Below are 21,764 nucleotides of genomic sequence, written 5' to 3'. Positions count from 1 at the left end.
GCCACATAGTGGCGAGTGTAGTGGTCAGCTGTGTCAGTAGCCACATAGGGCCTGGTGTAGCGGTAGGATGTGTTAGTAGCCATATAGGGGCGAGTGTAGTAGTCGGCTGTGTCAGTACCCACATAGGGGCTGGTGTAGTGGTCAGTTGTGTCAATAGCCACATAGGGGCTAGTGTAGTGGTCGGCTTTGTCAGTAGCCACATAGGGGCTGGTGTAGTGGTCGGCTGTGTCAGTAGCAAACATAGAGGCTGGTGTAGTGGTCGGCTGTGTCAGTAGCCACATAGGGGCTGGTGTAGTGGTAGGCTGTGTCAGTAGCAAACATAGAGGCTGGTGTAGTGTTCGGCTGTGTCAGTAGCCACATTGGGGCTGATGTAGTGGTCGGGTGTGTAAATAGCCACATAGGGGCTGGTGTAGCGGTCGGCTGTGTCAGTAGCAACATAGGGGCGAGTGTAGAAGTCGGCTGTGTCAGTAGCCACATAGGGGCTAGTGTAGTGGTCGGCAGTGTCAGTTGCCACATAGGGGCTGGTGTAGTAGTCGGCTGTGTCAGTAGCAAACATAGAGGCTGGTGCAGTGGTCGGCTGTGTCAGTAGCCACATAGGGGCTAATGAAGTGGTCGGCTGTGTCAGTAGGCACATAGGGGTTGGTGTAGTAGTCGGCTTTGTCAGTAGCCATATAGGGGGGCTGGTGTAGTTGTCGGCTGTGTCATTAGCCACATAGGAGCGCTGGTGTAGCGCTCAGCTGTGTCAGTAGCCACATAGGGGCTGGTGTGGTGGTCGGCTGTATCAGTAGCCACATAGGGGCGCTGATGTAGTGGTCGGCTGTGTCAGTAGCCACATAGGGGCGCAGGTGTAGCGGTCAGCTGTGTTAGTAGCTACATAGGGTCTAGTGTAGTGGTCGGCTGTGCCAGTAGCCACATAGGGGATGGTGTAGTAGTCGGCTGTGTCAGTAGCCACATAGGGGCTGGTGTAGTGTTCGGCTGTGTCAGTAGCCACATAGGGGATGGTGTAGTAGTCGGCTGTGTCAGTAGCCACATACGGGCTGGTGTAGTGGTCGGCTGTGTCAGTAGCCACATAGCAGCACTGATGTAGCGGCCAGCTGTGTCAGTAGCCACATTGGGGCACTGGTGTAGTGGTCAGCTGTGTCAGTAGCCACATAGGGGCGCTGGTGTAGCGGTCGGCAGTGTCAGTAGCCACATAGAGGCTGGTGTAGTGGTGGGCTCTATCAGTACCCACTCAGCGGCACTGGTGTAGTCGTCGGCTGTGTCAGTAGCCACATAAGGGTGATGGTGTAGCGGTCGGCTGTGTCAGTAACCACATAGGGGCTGGCTTTAGCGGTCGGCGGTGTCAGTAGCCACAAAGGGGCTCGTGTAGTGGTCAGCTGTGTCAGTAGCCACATAGGGGCTCGTGTAGTGGTCAGCTGTGTCAGTAGCACATAGGGGCGCTAGTGTAGTGGTCAGCTGTGTCAGTAGCTACATAGGGGCAGGTGTAGTGGTAGGCTTTAAAGTAGTCACATAGGGGCGCTGGTGTAGTGGTCGGCGGAGTCAGTAGCTAATTGTAGCTGGTGTAGCGGTCGGCTGTGTCAGTAGCCACATAGGGGCGATGGTGTAGCGGACGGCGGTGTCCGTAGCCACATAGGGGCGCTGGTGTAGTGGTCGGCTCTGTCAGTAGCCACATTGGGGCGCTGGTGTAGTGGTCGGCTGTGTCAGTAGCCACATAGGGGCTGGTGTAGTGGTCGGCTGTGTCAGTAGCCACATAGGGGCTGGTGTAGTAGTTGGCTGTATCAGTAGCCACATAAGGGCTGGTGTAGCGGTCGGCTGTGTCAGTAGCCACAGAGGGGCGATGGTGTAGCGGTCGGCTGTGTCAGTAGCAACATAGGGGCGCTGGTGTAGTGGTCGGGTGTGTCAGTAGCCACATAAGGGCTGGTGTAGTGGTCGGCTGTGTCAGTAGCCACATAGAGCTGGTGTAGCGGTCGGTAGTATCAGTAGTCACATAGGGGCTCTGGTGTAGTGATCGGCTGTGTCAGTAGCCACATAGGGGCGCTGGTGAAGTGGTCGGCTGTGTCAGTAGCCACATAGGGGCTCTGGTGTAGTGATCGGCTGTGTCAGTAGCCATATAGGGGCGCTGGTGAAGTGGTCGGCTGTGTCAGTAGCCACATAGGGGCGCTGGTGAAGCGGTCGGCTGTGTCAGTAGCCACATAGGGGCTGGTGTAGCGGTCGGCTGCGTCAGTAGCCACATAGGGGCGCTGGTGTAGCTGTCGGCTGTTTCAGTAGCCACATAGTGTGTGGTGTAGCCATCAGCTGTGTTAGTAGCCACATTGGGGCTGGTGTAGTGGTCGGCTCTGTCAGTAGCCACATAGGGGCGCTGGTGAAGCGGTCAGCTGTTTCAGTAGCCACATAGGGTCGCTGGTGTAGCGATCAGCTGTGTTAGTAGCTACATAAGGGCTGGTGTAGCGGTCGGCTGTGTCAGTAGCCACATACGGGCTGGTGTAGTGGTCAGCTGTGTCAGTAGCCCCATAGGGGCGCTGGAGTAGTGGTCGGCTCTGTCAGTAGCCACATAGGGTTGCTGGTGTAGCGATCCGCTGTTTTAGTAGCCACATAGGGGCTGGGATAGTGGTCGGCTATGTCAGTAGCCACATAGGGGCGCTGGTGTAGTGGTCGGCTGTGTCAGTAGCCACATAGAGGCGCTGGTGTAGTGGTCAGCTGTGTCAGTAGCCACATAGGGGCGCTGTTGTAGTTGTCGGCTGTGTCAGTAGCCACATACGGGCGCTGGTGTAGCTGTCAGCTTTGTCAGTAGCCACATAGGGGCTGGTGTAGTGGTCGGCTGTGTCAGTAGCCACATAGGGCCTGATGTAGTGGTCGGCTGTTTCAGTAGCCACATTGGGGCTGGTGTAGTGGTCCGCTGTGTCAGTAGCCACATAGGGGCTGGTGTAGCAGTCGGCTGTGTCAGTAGCCACATAGAAGCGTGTGTAGTGGTCAGCTGTGTCAGTTGCCACATAGGGGCTGGGGTAGTGGTCGCCTGTGTCATTTGCCACATATGTGCTGGTGTAGTGGTCGGCTGTGTCATTAGCCACATAGGAGCTGATGTAGCGGTCGGATCTGTCAGTAGCCACATAGGGTCGCTGGTGTAGTGGTCGGTTGTGTCAATAACCACATAGGGGCTGGTGTAGTGGTCGGCTGTGTCAGTAGCCACATAGGAGCTGGTGTAGTTGTCAGCGGTGTCAGTAGCCACATAGGGGCTGGTGTAGTTGTCGGCTTTGTCAGTAGCCACATAGGGGGCTGGTGTAGTGGTCGGCTGTGTCTGTAGCCACATAGTAGCTGATGTAGCGGTCGACTGTGTCAGTAGCCACATAGTAGCTGATGTAGCGGTCGGCTGTGTCAGTAGCCACATAGGGGCGCTGGTGTAGTGGTCGGTTGTGTCAATAGCCACATAGGTGCTGGTGTAGTGGTCGGCTGTGTCAGTAGCCACATAGGGGCGCTGGTGTAGTGGTCGGCTGTGTCAGTAGCAACACAGGGTCGCTGGTGTAGTTGTCAGCTGTGTCAGTAGCCACATAGGGGCTAGTGAAGTTGTCGGCTGTGTCAGTAGCCACATTGGGGCTGGTGTAGTGGTCGGCTGTGTCAGTTGCCACATAGGGGCTGGAGTAGTGGTCGGCTGTGTCAGTAGCAAACATAGAGGCTGGTGTAGTGGTCGGCTCTGTCAGTAGCCACATAGGGGCTGGTGTAGTGGTCGGCTGTGTCAGTAGCAAACATAGAGGCTGGTGTAGTGGTCGGATGTGTCAGTAGCCACATAGGGGCTGATGTAGTGGTCGGCTGTGTCAGTAGCCACATTGGGGCTGGTGTAGCAGTCGGCTGTATTAGTAGCCACATAGGGGCGAGTGTAGTAGTCGGCTGTCTCAGTAGCCTCATAGGGGCTGGTGTAGCGGTCGGTTGTGTCAGTAGTCACATTGGGGCTGGTGTAGTGGTCGGCTGTGTCTGTAGCCACGTAGGGGCTAGTGTAGTGGTCGGCTGTGTCAGTAGCCACATAGGGGCTGGTGTAGTGGTCGGCTGTGTCAGTAGCCACATAGTAGCTGATGTAGTGGTCTTCTGTGTCAGTAGCCACATAGGGGCGCTGGTGTAGTGGTCGGTTGTGTCAATAGCCACATAGGTGCTGGTGTATTGGTCGGCTGTGTCAGTAGCCACATAGGGGCGCTGGTGAAGTGGTCGGCTGTGTCAGTAGCCACATAGGGGCGCTGGTGTAGTTGTCAGCTGTGTCAGTAGCCACATAGGGGCTGGTGTAGTTGTCGGCTGTGTCAGTAGCCACATAGGGGCTGGTGTAGTGTTCGGCTGTGTCAGTAGCCACATAGGGGCGCTGGTGTAGCGGTCAGCTGTGTCAGTAGCTACATAGGGGCTGGTGTGGTGGTCGGCTGTATCAGTAGCCACATGGCGGCGCTGGTGTAGTTGTCGGCTGTGTCAGTAGCCACATAAGGGCTGGTGTAGTGGTCGGCTGTGTCAGTAGCCACACAGAGCTGGTGTAGCGGTCGGTTGTGTCTGTAGCCACATAGGGGCTCTGGTGTAGTGATCGGCTGTGTCAGTAGCCACATAGGGGCGCTGGGGAAGTGGTCGGCTGTGTCAGTAGCCACATAGGGGCGCTGGTGAAGCGGTCGGCTATGTCAGTAGCCACATAGGGGCTGGTGTAGTGGTCGGCTGTGTCAGTAGCCACATAGGGGCGCTGGTGAAGCGGTCGGCTCCTTCAGTAGCCACATAGGTTCGCTGGTGTTGCGATCAGCTGTGTTAGTAGCCACATTGGGGCTGGTGTAGTTGTCAGCTTTGTCAGTAGCTACATAGGAGCTGGTGTAGTGGTCAGCTGTGTCAGTAGCCACATAGGGGCGCTGGTGTAGTTGTCAGCTGTGTCAGTAGCCACATAGGGGCTGGTGTAGTTGTCGGCTGTGTCAGTAGCCACATAGGGGCTGGTGTAGTGGTCGGCTGTGTCAGTAGCCACATAGGGGCGCTGGTGAAGCGGTCGGCTCTTTCAGTAGCCACATAGGTTCGCTGGTGTTGCGATCTGCTGTTTTAGTAGCCACTTTGGGGCTGGTGTAGTGGTCGGCTGTGTCAGTAGTCACATAGGGGCGCTGGTGTAGTTGTCAGCTTTGTCAGTAGCCACATAGGAGCTTGTGTAATGGTCGGCTGTGTCAGTAGCCACATAGGGGCGCTGGTGTAGTTGTCAGCTGTGTCAGTAGCCACATAGGGGCTGGTGTAGTTGTCGGTTGTGTCAGTAGCCACATAGGGGCTGGTGTAGTGGTCGGCTGTGTCAGTAGCCACATAGGGGCACTGGTGTAGCGGTCAGCTGTGTCAGTAGCTACATAGGGGCTGGTGTGGTGGTCGGCTGTATCAGTAGCCACATAGCGGCGCTGGTGTAGTTGTCTGCTGTGTCAGTAGCCACATAAGGGCTGGTGTTGTGGTCGGCTGTGTCAGTAGCCACACTGAGCTGGTGTAGCGGTCGGTTGTGTCAGTAGCCACATAGGGGCTCTGGTGTAGTGATCGGTTGTGTCAGTAGCCACATAGGGGCGCTGGTGAAGTGGTCGGCCGTGTCAGTAGCCACATAGGGGCGCTGGTGAAGCGGTCGGCTATGTCAGTAGCCACATAGGGGCTGGTGTAGTGGTCGGCTGTGTCAGTAGCCACATAGTGGTGCTGGTGTAGCTGTCGGCTTTTTCAGTAGCCACATAGGGTCGCTGGTGTAGCGATCAGCTGTGTTAGTAGCCACATAGGGGCTGGTGTAGTGGTCGGCTGTGTCAGTACCCACATAGGGGTGCTGGTGAAGCGGTCGGCTATGTCAGTAGCCACATAGGGGCTGGTGTAGTTGTCGGTTGTGTCAGTAGCCACATAGGGGCTGGTGTAGTGGTCGGCTGTGTCAGTAGCCACATAGGGGCACTGGTGTAGCGGTCAGCTGTGTCAGTAGCTACATAGGGGCTGGTGTGGTGGTCGGCTGTATCAGTAGCCACATAGCGGCGCTGGTGTAGTTGTCTGCTGTGTCAGTAGCCACATAAGGGCTGGTGTTGTGGTCGGCTGTGTCAGTAGCCACACTGAGCTGGTGTAGCGGTCGGTTGTGTCAGTAGCCACATAGGGGCTCTGGTGTAGTGATCGGTTGTGTCAGTAGCCACATAGGGGCGCTGGTGAAGTGGTCGGCCGTGTCAGTAGCCACATAGGGGCGCTGGTGAAGCGGTCGGCTATGTCAGTAGCCACATAGGGGCTGGTGTAGTGGTCGGCTGTGTCAGTAGCCACATAGTGGTGCTGGTGTAGCTGTCGGCTTTTTCAGTAGCCACATAGGGTCGCTGGTGTAGCGATCAGCTGTGTTAGTAGCCACATAGGGGCTGGTGTAGTGGTCGGCTGTGTCAGTACCCACATAGGGGTGCTGGTGAAGCGGTCGGCTATGTCAGTAGCCACATAGGGGCTGGTGTAGTTGTCGGTTGTGTCAGTAGCCACATAGGGGCTGGTGTAGTGGTCGGCTTTGTCAGTAGTCACATAGGGGCTGGTGTTGTGGTCGGCTGTGTCAGTTGCTACATAGGGGCTGGTGTAGTGGTCGGCTGTGTCAGTAGCTACATAGGGGCTGGTGTAGCGGTCGGCTGTGTCAGTAGCCACATTGGGGCGAGTGTAGTGGTCAGCTGTATCAGTAGCCACATAGGGGCTGGTGTAGCGGTCGGCTGTGTCAGTAGCCACATAGGGGCTGGTGTAGTTGTCGGCTGTGTCAGTAGATACATAGGGGCTGGTGTAGTGGTCGGTTGTGTCAATAGCCACATAGGTGCTGGTGTAGTGGTCGGCTGTGTCAGTAGTCACATAGGGGCTGGTGTTGTGGTCGGCTGTGTCAGTAGCCACATAGGGGCTGATGTAGCGGTCGGCTGTGTCAGTAGCCACATAGGGGCTGGTGTAGTGGTCGGCTGTGTCAGTAGCCACATAGGTGCGCTGGTGTAGCTGTTGGCTGAGTCAGTAGCCACATAGGGGCGCTGGTGTAGTGGTCAGCTGTCAGTAGCCACATAGGGGTCCTGTTGTATTGGTCGGCTGAGTCAGTAGCCACATGTGGGTGCTGGTGTAGTGGTCGGCTGTGTCAGTAGCCACATAGGGGCTGGTGTAGTGGTCGGCTGTCAGTAGCCACATAGGGGCTGGTGTAGTGATCGGCTGTGTCAGTAGCCACATAGTACTGAGTATTGAGTACTGAGTACCACATAGTATTGAGTATTGCTCAGTACTCACTTCCCCCTTCAGAGCAGGAGAGATTGCTGAAATAGAGGGAATACAGAGAACATATACGGCACGCATAGACGAGATAAAGCACCTAAATTATTGGGATCGTCTCAAAGCCCTCCAAATGTACTCACTAGAAAGAAGACGAGAGAGATATCAAATAATATACAGCTGGAAGATACTGGAGGGCCAAGTACCAAATCTACACAGTAAAATAACAACGTACTGGAGTGAACGATATGGAAGAAAATGCAGAATAGAACCAGTGAAGAGCAGAGGTGCCATAGGCACAATCAGAGAACACTGTATAAACATCAGAGGTCCGCGGTTGTTCAACGTCCTCCCAGCAAGCATAAGAGATATTGCCGGAACAATCGTGGTCATCTTCAAGAGGAAACTAGATTTATTCCTCCAAGGAGTGCCGGACCAACCGGGCTGTGGTGGGTATGTGGGCCTGCGGGCCGCTCCAAGCAACAACCTGGTGGACCAAACTCTCACAAGTCAAGCCTGGCCTCGGGCCGGGCTTGGGGAGTAGAAGAACTCCCAGAACCCCATCAACCAGGTATCAACCAGGTATAGGGGCTGGTGTGCTGGTCGGCTGTGTCAGTAGCCACATAGGGACTGGTGTAGTGGTCGGCTGTGTCAGTAGCCACATAGGGACTGGTGTAGTGGTCGGCTGTGTCAGTAGCCACATAGGGACTGGTGTAGTGGTCGGCTGTGTCAGTAGCCAAATAGGGGCTGGTGTAGTGGTCGGCTGTTTCAGTAGCCACATAGGGGCTGGTGAAGTGGTCGGCTGTGTCAGTAGCCACATAGGGGCTGGTGTAGTGGTCGGCTGTGTCAGTAGCCGGTCGGCCGAGCGGATAGCACGCGGGACTTGTGATCCTGTGGTCCTGGGTTCGATCCCAGACGCCGGCGAGAAAGAATGATCAGAGTTTCTTTCACCCTATGCCCCTGTTACCTAGCAGTAAAATAGGTACCTGGGTGTTAGTCAGCTGTCACAGGCTGCTTCCTGGGGGTGGAGGCCTGGTCAAGGACCGGGCCGCGGGGACACTAAAGCCCCGAAATCATCTCAAGATAACCTCAAGATAAGAAGCCACATAGGGGCGCTGGTGTAGCGGGCGGCTGTGTTGTCTGTGTGTACTCACCTAGTTGTGTTGGCGGGGGTTGAGCTCTGGCTCTTTGGTCCCGCCTCTCAAATGTCAGTCAACTGGTGTACAGATTCCTGAGCCTACTGGGCTCTATCATATTTATATTTGAAACAGTGAATGGAGTCAGCCTCCACCATATCACTGCCTAGTGCATCTCATTTACTATCTACTCTGAGACTGAAGACGTTCTTTCTTATGTCTCTGTGGTTCATTTGAGTACTGATCTTCTGATGTCCCTTTGTGCGTGTACCACCCGTGGTAAATAATCTATCCTTGTTTACCCTGTCAATTCCCCTGAGAATGTTGTATTTGGTGATCTTGTCTTCCTGAGCTCCTCTGTCTTCCAGCGACGTGAGGTTCCGAAGGATTCCTTACACAGGTTCCTGAAGGCAGTTCTGATGTTAGCCAGCCTCGCATGCGTCACAGACGTTATTCTTTTCATGTGGGCTTCTGGAGACAGGTTTGGCGTGATATCAACTCTTAGATCTTTCTCTCCGTCCGTTTCTTGAAGGACTTCATCTCCCATTCGATATCCAGTGTATGTTCTTCTATTTCCTCCGCCTAGTTTCGTTACCTTACATTTACTTGGGTTGCACTTTAATAGCCATTTGTTGAACCATCCTTCAGTTTGTTTAGGTAATTTTTGTAGTCTCATACTATTTTCCTGTGTTAATCCTCCTCATAAATGTTGAATCATCAGCATACATTGAAAGGAATGAGTCTATACCCTCTGGGAGATCATTTACATATATCAGAAACCGTATAGGTCCAAGAACCGATCCCTGTGGGACTCCACTGGTGACGCCTCGCCACTCCGAAACCTCACCCTCACAGTGACTAGCTGTCTTCTATTGTTTAGGAACCTTTATCCCATGGAGTACCTTCCCTTTCAATCCTGCCTGCATCTCCAGCTTGAGCACTAGTCTCTCATGTGGTACTGTGTCAAAGGCTTTCTAGCAATCCAAAAATACGCAGTCTACCCACCCTTCTCTTTCGTCTGCTTATTTTTGTTACCTGGTCGAAGAATTCAATTAATCCTCTTTGGCAGGACTTGCCATCCATGAACCCATGTTGATGTTGTGTTACAAAGTTCCTTCGCTCCAGGTGCTCCACTAGCTTTCTTCGCACAATATTCTCCGTCAGCTTGCATAGTATGCAGGTTAGGGACACTGGCCTGTAGATCAAAGCCTCCTGTCTATCCCCCTTCTTGTAAATCGGAACTACATTAATTAGCCGTCTTCCAAATTTTTGGCAGTTCACATTTTTGTGTCGGTGGTTGAATTTGGGGATTGTAATCTTGCAACCAATTGTTTGTCCTTTCTAGTAGTTTGTCAATTAAGTCGTCCTATGACCTTCTAAAGGCTTCGTCGGTCGTTACTGTTCCCATTAGTTTTATGTAGAGTGTAATCATAGCCTTGTACGAGCTACGGGTGCGCGGATCATCCCTTGACCCTCGACAAGTGGAGACCAACTCAACTTGTTATTTTCGTCCAAAGCGAAATCAACCTGTATCACTCTGTTCTCTCTCCGTCAGGTCTTCTCTTACGAAGTTCAGTGTCTTTCCACGTATTCTTGCTCGCTTCTCCATCTTGAACTCTATCCAGTCATGAGGAATATATAATTTTTGTCATTTTAGGAAAAATGTAGTCTAACCAGCCCTATTTTTCCTGTTGTTTTATTTAGTAACCCTGTCAGAGAACTCGCTCAAGATTGCAAGGCACGACTTTCGCTTTCGCATTGCTTGCTATCCATTTATTACAAAAGTTTATTATTTCCAAAAGTTCAACTATTCTCTATTTAAATACTTTTTCCAGCACTTTACATGGGACACTTGTCAGCAGCACTAACATCCTGGGAGGATTAGAGTCAAATATGTCGTATTGAACAGTAAAGTTAGAGGGAGACAGAACACTTCCGCCGCCTCCTTCAACAGCCAACTTCAACAGCCAACTTCAACAGCCTCCTTCAACCGCCATCATCAACAGCCACCTTCAACAGCCACCTTCAACAGCCTCCTTCAACAGATACCTTCAACAGCCACCTTCAACAGCCTCCTTTAACAGCCTCCTTCAACAGCCTCCTTCAACAGCCACCTTCAACAGCCACCTTCAACAGCCACCTTCAACAGCCACCTTCAACAGCCTCCTTCAACCGCCACCATCAACAGCCCCCTTCAACAGCCACCTTCAACAGCCATCTTCAACAGCCACCTTCAACAGCCACCTTCAACAGCCTCCTTCAACAGCCTCCTTCAACAGCCTCCTTCAACAGCCACCTTCAACAGCCACCTTCAACAGCCAACTTCAACAGCCTCCTTCAACAGCCTCCTTCAACAGCCTCCTTCAACAGCCTCCTTCAACAGCCACCTTCAACAGCCTCCTTCAACAGCCTCCTTCAACAGCCTCCTTCAACAGCCACCTTCAACAGCCTCCTTCAACAGCCTCCATCAACAGCCCCCTTCAACAGCCACCTTCAACAGCCACCTTCAACAGCCACCTTCAACAGCCACCTTCAACAGCCTCCTTCAACAGCCTCCTTCAACAGCCTCCTTCAACAGCCACCATCAACAGCCCCCTTCAACAGCCTCCTTCAACAGCCACCATCAACAGCCCCCTTCAACAGCCTCCTTCATCAGCCTCCTTCAACAGCCACCATCAACAGCCTCCTTCAACAGCCACCATCAACAGCCACCATCAACAGCCTCCTTCAACAGCCACCATTAACAGCCTCCTTCAACAGCCTCCTTCAACAGCCTCCTTCAACAGCCTCCTTCAACAGCCTCCTTCAACTGCCACCATCAACAGCCACCATCAACAGCCACCATCAACAGCCTCCTTCAACTGCCACCTTCAACAGCCTCCCTTCAACAGCCAACTTCAACAGCCTCCTTCAACAGCAAACTTCAACAGCCTCCTTCAAATGCAACCTTCAACAGCCTCCTTCAACAGCCTCCTTCAACAGCCACCTTCAACAGCCTCCTTCAACAGCCTCCTTCAACAGCCACCTTCAACAGCCTCCTTCAACAGCCACCATCAACAGCCACCATCAACAGCCTCCTTCAACAGCCACCTTCCGCAGCCTCCCTTCAACAGCCACCTTCAACAGCCTTCTTCAACAGCCACCTTCAACAGCCTCCTTCAACAGCCACCATCAACAGCCTCCTTCAACAGCCACCTTCAACAGCCTCATTCAACAGTCACCATCAACAGCCTCCTTCAACTGCCTCCTTCAACAGCCTCCTTCACAGCCTCCTTCAACAGCCACCTTCAACAGCCACCATCAACAGCCTCCTTCAACAGCCACCTTCAACAGCGTCCCTTCAACAGCCACCTTCAACAGCCACCATCAACACCCACCTTCAACAGCCACCTTCAACAGCCACCATCAACAGCCACCATCAACACCCACCTTCAACAGCCACCTTCAACAGCCTCCTTCAACAGTCACCATCAACAGCCTCCTTCAACAGCCACCTTCAACAGCCTCCTTCAACAACCACCATCAACAGCCTCCTTCAACAGCCTCCTTCAACAGCCACCTTCAACAGCCTCCTTCAACAACCACCTTCAACAGCCTCCTTCAACAGCCTCCTTCAACAGCCACCTTCAACAGCCACCTCCAACAGCAACCTTCAACAGCCTCCTTCAACAGCCTCCTTCAACAGCCTCCTTCAACAGCCTCCTTCAACAGCCAACTTCAACAGCAACCATCAACAACCACTTTCAACAACCACCTTCAACAGCCTCCTTCAACAGCCTCCTTCAACAGCCTCCTTCAACAGCCACCTTCAACAGCCTCCTTCAACAGCCTCCTTCAACAGCCTCCTTCAACAGCCTCCTTCAACAGCCACCTTCAACAGCCTCCTTCAACAGCCACCTTCAACAGCCTCCTTCAACAGCCTCCTTCAAGAGCCTCCTTCAACAGCCTCCTTCAACAGCCTCCTTCAACAGCCAACTTCAACAGCAACCATCAACAGCAACTTTCAACAGCCACCTTCAACAGCCTCCTTCAACAGCCACCTTCAACAGCCTCCTTCATCAGCCTCCTTCAACAGCCACCATCAACAGCCTCCTTCAACAGCCACCATTAACAGCCTCCTTCAACAGCCTCCTTCAACAGCCTCCTTCATCAGCCTCCTTCAACAGCTACCATCAACAGCCTCCTTCAACAGCCACCATTAACAGCCTCCTTCAACAGCCTCCTTCAACAGCCTCCTTCAGCAGCCTCCTTCAATAGCCTCCTTCAACTGCCACCATCAACAGCCACCATCAACAGCCACCATCAACAGCCTCCTTCAACTGCCACCTTCAACAGCCTCCTTCAACAGCCACCTTCAACAGCCTCCTTCAACAGCCACCTTCAACAGCCTCCTTCAAATGCCACCTTCAACAGCCTCCTTCAACAGCCTCCTTCAACAGCCACCTTCAACAGCCTCCTTCAATAGCCTCCTTCAACAGCCACCTTCAACAGCCTCCTTCAACAGCCACCATCAACAGCCACCATCAACAGCCTCCTTCAACAGCCACCTTCAACAGCCTCCCTTCAACAGCCACCTTCAACAGCCTCCTTCAACAGCCACCTTCAACAGCCTCCATCAACAGCCACCATCAACAGCCTCCTTCAACAGTAACCTTTAACAGCCTCATTCAACAGCCACCATCAACAGCCACCATCAACAGCCTCCTTCAACTGCCACCTTCAACAGCCTCCCTTTTACAGCCACCTTCAACAGCCTCCTTCAACAGCCACCTTCAACAGCCTCCTTCAAATGCCACCTTCAACAGCCTCCTTCAACAGCCTCCTTCAACAGCCACCTTCAACAGCCTCCTTCAACAGCCACCTTCAACAGCCTCCTTCAACAGCCACCATCAACAGCCACCATCAACAGCCTCCTTCAACAGCCACCTTCAACAGCCTCCCTTCAACAGCCACCTTCAACAGCCTCCTTCAACAGCCACCTTCAACAGCCTCCTTCAACAGCCACCATCAACAGCCTCCTTCAACAGTAACCTTTAACAGCCTCATTCAACAGCCACCATCAACAGCCTCCTTCAACTGCCTCCTTCAACAGCCTCCTTCAACAGGCTCCTTCGACAGCCACCTTCAACAGCCACCATCAACAGCCTCCTTCAACAGCCACCTTCAACAGCCTCCCTTCAACAACCACCTTCAACAGACACCATCAACACCCACCTTCAACAGCCACCTTCAACAGCCACCATCAACAGCCACCATCAACACCCACCTTCAACAGCCACCTTCAACAGCCTCCTTCAACAGCCACCATCAACAGCCTCCTTCAACAGCCACCTTCAACAGCCTCCTTCAACAGCCTCCTTCAACAGCCTCCTTCAACAGCCACCTTCAACAGCCTCCTTCAACAACCACCTTCAACAGCCTCCTTCAACAGCCTCCTTCAACAGCCTCCTTCAACAGCCACCTTCAACAGCCACCTTCAACAGCAACCTTCAACAGCCTCCTTCAACAGCCTCCTTCAACAGCCTCCTTCAACAGCCTCCTTCAACAGCCTCCTTCAACAGCCAACTTCAACAGCAACCATCAACAGCCACTTTCAACAGCCACCTTCAACAGCCTCCTTCAACAGCCACCTTCAACAGCCTCCTTCAACAGCCACCTTCAACAGCCTCCTTCAACAGCCTCCTTCAACAGCCTCCTTCAACAGCCACCTTCAACAGCCTCCTTCAACAGCCACCTTCAACAGCCTCCTTCAACAGACTCCTTCAACAGCCTCCTTCAACAGCCTCCTTCAACAGCCACCTTCAACAGCCTCCTTCAACAGCCACCTTCAACAGCCTCCTTCAACAGCCACCTTCAACAGCCTCCTTCAACAGTCACCTTCAACAGCCACCTTCAACAGCCTCCTTCAACAGCCTCCTTCAACAGCTACCATCAACAGCCTCCTTCAACAGTCATCTTCAACAGCCACCATCAACAGCCTCCTTCAACATCCTCCTTCAACAGCCACCATCAACAGCCACCTTCAACAGCCACCATCAACAGCCACCTTCAACAGCCTCCTTCAACAGCCTCCTTACACAGCCTCCTTCAACAGCCTCCTTCAACAGCCTCCTTCAACAGCCTCCTTCAACAGCCTCCTTCAACAGCCTCCTTCAACAACCTCCTTCAACAGTCACCTTCAACAGCCACCTTCAACAGCCTCCTTCAACAGCCTCCTTCAACAGCTACCATCAACAGCCTCCTTCAACAGTCATCTTCAACAGCCACCATCAACAGCCTCCTTCAACATCCTCCTTCAACAGCCACCATCAACAGCCACCTTCAACAGCCACCATCAACAGCCACCATCAACAGCCACCTTCAACAGCCTCCTACAACAGCCACCTTCAACAGCCTCCTTCAACAGCCTCCTTACACAGCCTCCTTCAACAGCCTCCTTCAACAGCCTCCTTCAACAGCGTCCTTCAACAGCCTCCTTCAACAGCCTCCTTCAACAACCTCCTTCAACAGCCACCATCAACAGCCTCCTTCAACTGCCACCATCAACAGCCTCCTTCAACAGCCTCCTTTGACAGCCTCCTTCAACAGCTACCATCAACAGCCACCATCAACAGCCTCCTTCAACTGCCACCTTCAACAGCCTCCCTTCAACAGCCACCATCAACAGCCTCCTTCAACAGCCACCTTCAACAGCCTCCTTCAACTGCTACCTTCAACAGCCTCCTTCAACAGCCTCCTTCAACAGCCACCTTCAACAGCCTCCTTCAACAGCCTCCTTCAACAGCCACCTTCAACAGCCTCCTTCAACAGCCTCCTTCAACAGCCACCTTCAACAGCCTCCTTCAACAGCCACCATCAACAGCCACAATCAACAGCCTCCTTCAACAGCCACCTTCAACAGCCTCCCTTCAACAGCCACCTTCAACAGCCTCCTTCAACAGCCACCTTCAACAGCCTCCTTCAACAGCCACCATCAATAGCCTCCTTCAACAGCCACCTTCAACAGCCTCCTTCAACATCCACCTTCAACAGCCTCCTTCAACTGCTACCTTCAACAGCCTCCTTCAACAGCCTCCTTCAACAGCCACCTTCAACAGCCTCCTTCAACAGCCTCCTTCAACAGCCACCTTCAACAGCCTCCTTCAACAGCCACCATCAACAGCCACAATCAACAGCCTCCTTCAACAGCCACCTTCAACAGCCTCCCTTCAACAGCCACCTTCAACAGCCTCCTTCAACAGCCACCTTCAACAGCCTCCTTCAACATCCACCATCAATAGCCTCCTTCAACAGCCACCTTCAACAGCCTCCTTCAACATCCACCTTCAACAGCCTCCTTCAACAGCCACCTTCAACAGCCTCCTTCAACAGCCTCCTTCAACAGCCACCTTCAACAGCCTCCATCAACAGCCACCTTCAACAGCCTCCTTCAACAGCCTCCTTCTACAGCCTCCTTCAACAGCCTCCTTCAACAGCCTCTTTCAACAGCCAACTTCAACAGCAACCATCAACCGCCACTTTCAACAGCCACCTTCAACAGCCTCCTTCAACAGCCACCTTCAACAGCCTCCTTCAACAGCCACCTTCAACAGCCTCCTTCAACAGCCTCCTTCAACAGCCTCTTTCAGCAGCCACCTTCAACAGCCTCCTTCAACAGCCACCTTCAACAGCCTCCTTCAACAGCGACCTTCAACAGCCTCCTTCAACAGCCTCCTTCAACAGCCACCTTCAACAGCCTCCTTCAACAGCCACCTTCAACAGCCTCCTTCAACAGCCACCTTCAACAGCCTCCTTCAACAGCCTCCTTCAACAGCCTCTTTCAGCAGCCACCTTCAACAGCCTCCTTCAACAGCCACCTTCAACAGCCTCCTTCAACAGCGACCTTCAACAGCCTCCTTCAACAGCCTCACTCAACAGCCACCTTCAACAGCCACCTTCAACAGCCTCCTTCAACAGCCACCTTCAACAGCCTCCTTCAACAGCGACCTTCAACCCCCCTTCTTCAACAGCCACCATCAACAGCCTCCTTCAACAGCCACCATCAACAGCCTCCTTCAACAGTCACCTTCAACAGCCACCTTCAACAGCCTCCTTCAACAGCCTCCTTCAACAGCCACCATCAACAGCCTCCTTCAACAGTCATCTTCAACAGCCACCTTCAACAGCCTACTTCAACAGCCTCCTTCAACAGCCACCATCAACAGCCACCTTCAACAGCCAACATCAACAGCCACCATCAACAGCCACCATCAACAGCCTCCTTCAACAGCCTCCTTCAACAGCCTCCTTCAACAGCCACCTTCAACAGCCTCCTTCAACAGCCTCCTTACACAGCCTCCTTCAACAGCCAACTTCAACAGCAACCATCAACAGACACTTTCAACAGCCACCTTCAACAGCCTCCTTCAATAGCCACCTTCAACAGCCTCCTTCAACAGCCACCTTCAACAGCCTCCTTCAACAGCCACCATCAACAGCCACCATCAACAGCCTCCTTCAACAGCCTCCTTCAACAGCCTCCTTCAACAGCCACCTTCAACAGCCTCCTTCAACAGCGTCCTTACACAGCCTCCTTCAACAGCCAACTTCAACAGCAACCATCAACAGCCACTTTCAACAGCCACCTTCAACAGCCTCCTTCAATAGCCACCTTCAACAGCCTCCTTCAACAGCCACCTTCAACAGCCTCCTTCAACAGCCACCTTCAACAGCCACCTTCAACAGCCTCCTTCAACAGCCACCTTCAACAGCCACCTTCAACAGCCACCTTCAACAGCCACCTTCAACAGCCACCTTCAACAGCCACCATCAACAGCCTCCTTCAACAGCCTCCTTCAACAGCCTCCTTCAACAGCCACCATCAACAGCCTCTTTCAACTGCCACCATCAACAGCCACCTTCAACAGCCACCATCAACAGCCTCCTTCAACAGCCTGCTTCAACAGCCTCCTTCAACAGCCACCATCAACAGCCTCCTTCAACAGCTTCCTTCAACAGCCACCATCAACAGCCACCTTCAACTGCCACCATCAATAGCCACCTTCAACAGCCATTATCAACAGCCTCCTTCAACAGCCACCTTCAACAGCCTCCTTCAACAGCCCCCTTCAACAGCCACCATCAACAGCCTCCTTCAACAGCCTCCTTCAACAGCCACCATCAACAGCCTCCTTCAACAGCCTCATTCAACAGCCTCCCTCCAACAGCCACCTTCAACAGCCTCCTTCAACAGCCACCATCAACAGCCTCCTTCAACAGCCTCCTTCAACAGCCTCCCTCCAACAGCCACCTTCAACAGCCTCCTTCAACAGCCTCATTCAACAGCCACCTTCAACAGCCTCATTCAACAGCCATCTTCAACAGCCTCCTTCAACAGCCACCATCAACAGCCACCTTCAACAGCCTCCTTCAACAGCCTCATTCAACAGCCACCTTCAACAGCCTCTTTCAACAGCCACCTCCAACAGCCTCCTTCAACAGCCTCCTTCAACAGCCACCTTCAACAGCCTCCTTCAACAGCCACCATCAACAGCCTCCTTCAACAGCCACCATCAACAGCCTCTTTCAACAGTCACCTTCAACAGCCACCTTCAACAGCCTCCTTCAACAGCCTCCTTCAACAGCCACCATCAACAGCCTCCTTCAACAGTCATCTTCAACAGCCACCATCAACAGCCTCCTTCAACAGCCTCCTTCAACAGCCACCATCAACAGCCACCTTCAACAGCCACCATCAACAGCCACCATCAACAGCGACCTTCAACAGCCTCCTAAAACAGCCACCTTCAACAGCCTCCTTCAACAGCCTCCTTACACAGCCTCCTTCAACAGCCTCCTTCAACAGCCTCCTTCAACAGCCTCCTTCAACAGCCACCATCAACAGCCTCCTTCAACAGCCTCCTTCAACAGCCTCCTTCAACAGCCTCCTTCAACAGCCTCCTTCAACAGCCTCCTTCAACAACCTCCTTCAACAGCCACCATCAACAGCCTCCTTCAACTGCCACCATCAACAGCCTCCTTCAACAGCCTCCTTTGACAGCCTCCTTCAACAGCTACCATCAACAGCTACCATCAACAGCCACCATCAACAGCCTCCTTCAACTGCCACCTTCAACAGTCTCCCTTCAACAGCCACCATCAACAGCCTCCTTCAACAGCCACCTTCAACAGCCTCCTTCAACTGCCACCTTCAACAGCCTCCTTCAACAGCCTCCTTCAACAGCCACCTTCAACAGCCTCCTTCAACAGCCTCCTTCAACAGAAACCTTCAACAGCCTCCTTCAACAGCCACCATCAACAGCCATCATCAACAGCCTCCTTCAACAGCCACCTTCAACAGCCTTCCTTCAACAGCCACCTTCAACAGCCTCCTTCAACAGCCACCTTCAACAGCCTCCTTCAACAGCCACCATCATTAGCCTTCTTCAACAGCCACCTTCAACAGCCTCCTTCAACAACCACCTTCAACAGCCTCCTTCAACAGCCACCTTCAACAGCCTCCTTCAACAGTCTCCTTCAACAGCCACCTTCAACAGCCTTCTTCAACAGCCACCTTCAACAGCCTCCTTCAACAGCCTCCTTCTACAGCCTCCTTCAACAGCCTCCTTCAACAGCCTCTTTCAACAGCCAACTTCAACAGCAACCATCAACAGCCACTTTCAACAGCCACCTTCAACAGCCTCCTTCAACAGCCACCTTCAACAGCCTCCTTCAACAGCCACCTTCAACAGCCTCCTTCAACAGCCTCCTTCAACAGCCACCTTCAACTGCCTCCTTCAACAGCCACCATCAACAGCTTCCTTCAACAGCCACCTTCAACAGCCTCCTTCAACAGCCACCTTCAACAGCCTCCTTCAACAGCCACCTTCAACAGCCTCCTTCAACAGCCTCCTTCAACAGCCACCTTCAACAGCCTTCAACAGCCACCATCAACAGCCTCCTTCAACAGCCACCATCAACAGCCTCCTTCAACAGTCACCTTCAACAGCCACCTTCAACAGCCTCCTTTAACAGCCTCCTTCAACAGCCACCATCAACAGCCTCCTTCAACAGTCATCTTCAACAGCCACCTTCAACAGCCTACTTCAACAGCCTCCTTCAACAGCCACCATCAACAGCCACTTTCAACAGCCAACATCAACAGCCACCATCAACAGCCACCATCAACAGCCTCCTTCAACAGCCTCCTTCAACAGCAACCATCAACAGCCACCTTCAAAAGCCACCATCAACAGCCACCATCAACAGCCACCTTCAACAGCCTCCTTCAACAGCCACCTTCAACAGCCTCCTTCAACAGCCTCCTTCAACAGCCTCCTTCAGTAGCCTCATTCAACAGCCATCTTCAACAGCCTCCTTCAATAGCCACCATCAACAGCCACCTTCAACAGCCTCCTTCAACAGCCTTATTCAACAGCCACCTTCAACAGCCTCTTTCAACAGCCACCTCCAACAGCCTCCTTCAACAGCCTCCTTCAACAGCCACCTTCAACAGCCTCCTTCAACAGCCACCATCAACAGCCTCCTTCAATAGCCACCTTCAACAGCTTCCTTCAACAGCCACCTTCAACAGCCTCCTTCAACAGTCACCTTCAACAGCGACCTTCAACAGCCTCCTTCAACAGCCTCCTTCAACAGCCACCATCAACAGCCTCCTTCAACAGTCATCTTCAATAGCCACCTTCAACAGCCTACTTCAACAGCCTCCTTCAACAGCCACCATCAACAGCCACCTTCAACAGCCAACATCAACAGCCACCATCAACAGCCACCATCAACAGCCTCCTTCAACAGCCTCCTTCAACAGCCTCCTTCAACAGCCACCTTCAACAGCCTCCTTCAACAGCCTCCTTACACAGCCTCCTTCAACAGCCTCTTTCAACAGCCTCCTTCAACAGCCAACTTCAACAGCAACCATCAACAGCCACTTTCAACAGCCACCTTCAACAGCCTCCTTCAATAGCCACCTTCAACAGCCTCCTTCAACAGCCACCTTCAACAGCCTCCTTCAACAGCCACCTTCAACAGCCTCCTTCAACAACCACCTTCAACAGCCACCTTCAACAGCCACCTTCAACAGCCACCTTCAACAACCACCTTCAACAGCCACCATCAACAGCCTCCTTCAACAGCCTCCTTCAACAGCCTCCTTCAACAGCCACTATCAACAGCCTCTTTCAACTGCCACCTTCAACAGCCTCCTTCAACAGCCACCTTCAACAGCCTCCTTCAACAGCCACATTCAACAGCCACCATCAACAGCCTCCTTCAACATTCTGCTTCAACAGCCTCCTTCAACAGCCACCATCAACAGCCTCCTTCAACAGCTTCCTTCAACAGCCACCATCAACAGCCACCTTCAACTGCCACCATCAATAGCCACCTTCAACAGCCACCATCAACAGCCTCCTTCAACAGCCACCTTCAACAGCCTCCTTCAACAGCCTCCTTCAACAGCCACCATCAACAGCCTCCTTCAACAGCCTCCTTCAACAGCCACCATCAACAGCCTCCTTCAACAGCCTCCTTCAACAGCCTCCCTCCAACAGCCACCTTCAACAGCCTCCTTCAACAGCCACCATCAACAGCCTCCTTCAACAGCCTCCATCAACAGCCTCCCTCCAACAGCCACCTTCAACAGCCTCCTTCAACAGCCTCATTCAACAGCCACCTTCAACAGCCTCATTCAACAGCCATCTTCAACAGCCTCCTTCAACAGCCACCATCAACAGCCACCTTCAACAGCCTCCTTCACCAGCCTCATTCAACAGCCACCTTCAACAGCCTCTTTCAACAGCCACCTCCAACAGCCTCCTTCAACAGCCTCCTTCAACAGCCACCTTCAACAGCCTCCTTCAACAGCCACCATCAACAGCCTCCTTCAACAGCCACCATCAACAGCCTCCTTCAACAGTCACCTTCAACAGCCACCTTCAACAGCCTCCTTCAACAGCCTCCTTCAACAGCCACCATCAACAGCCTCCTTCAACAGTCATCTTCAACAGCCACCATCAACAGCCTCCTTCAACAGCCTCCTTCAACAGCCACCATCAACAGCCACCTTCAACAGCCACCATCAACAGCCACCATCAACAGCGACCTTCAATAGCCTCCTAAAACAGCCACCTTCAACAGCCTCCTTCAACAGCCTCCTTACACAGCCTCCTTCAACAGTCTCCTTCAACAGCCTCCTTCAACAGCCTCCTTCAACAGCCACCATCAACAGCCACCTTCAACAGCCAACATCAACAGCCACCATCAACAGCCACCATCAACAGCCTCCTTCAACAGCCTCCTTCAACAGCCTCCTTCAACAGCCACCTTCAACAGCCTCCTTCAACAGCCTCCTTACACAGCCTCCTTCAACAGCCTCTTTCAACAGCCTCCTTCAACAGCCAACTTCAACAGCAACCATCAACAGCCTCCTTC

The 21,764-nt window shown here is 53.0% G+C and overlaps 1 protein-coding gene across 1 annotated transcript in view; it reads right to left on the bottom strand.

Moving 5' to 3' along the window:
• Window positions 1-781: 781 nt before the first annotated feature.
• LOC138368944 (mucin-2-like) overlaps window positions 782-21,764 on the bottom strand; it is a 145,615-nt gene continuing 124,632 nt past the window's right edge. Inside the window, exons 6-10 of the mRNA XM_069331669.1 lie at window positions 7,219-7,244; window positions 6,370-6,827; window positions 3,782-4,102; window positions 2,759-3,116; window positions 782-1,053 (exon numbers count right to left, since the gene is read on the bottom strand). Of these exons, the coding sequence (XP_069187770.1) occupies window positions 782-1,053; window positions 2,759-3,116; window positions 3,782-4,102; window positions 6,370-6,827; window positions 7,219-7,244 (1,435 nt within the window). The remainder of the gene's footprint in view (window positions 1,054-2,758; window positions 3,117-3,781; window positions 4,103-6,369; window positions 6,828-7,218; window positions 7,245-21,764) is intronic.

Source organism: Procambarus clarkii, chromosome 26, assembly GCF_040958095.1.
Source record: "Procambarus clarkii isolate CNS0578487 chromosome 26, FALCON_Pclarkii_2.0, whole genome shotgun sequence".
NCBI lineage: Eukaryota > Metazoa > Arthropoda > Malacostraca > Decapoda > Cambaridae > Procambarus > Procambarus clarkii.
Note: the sequence above shows the minus strand (reverse complement) of the source record. Positions and strands in the feature narration are given on the sequence as shown.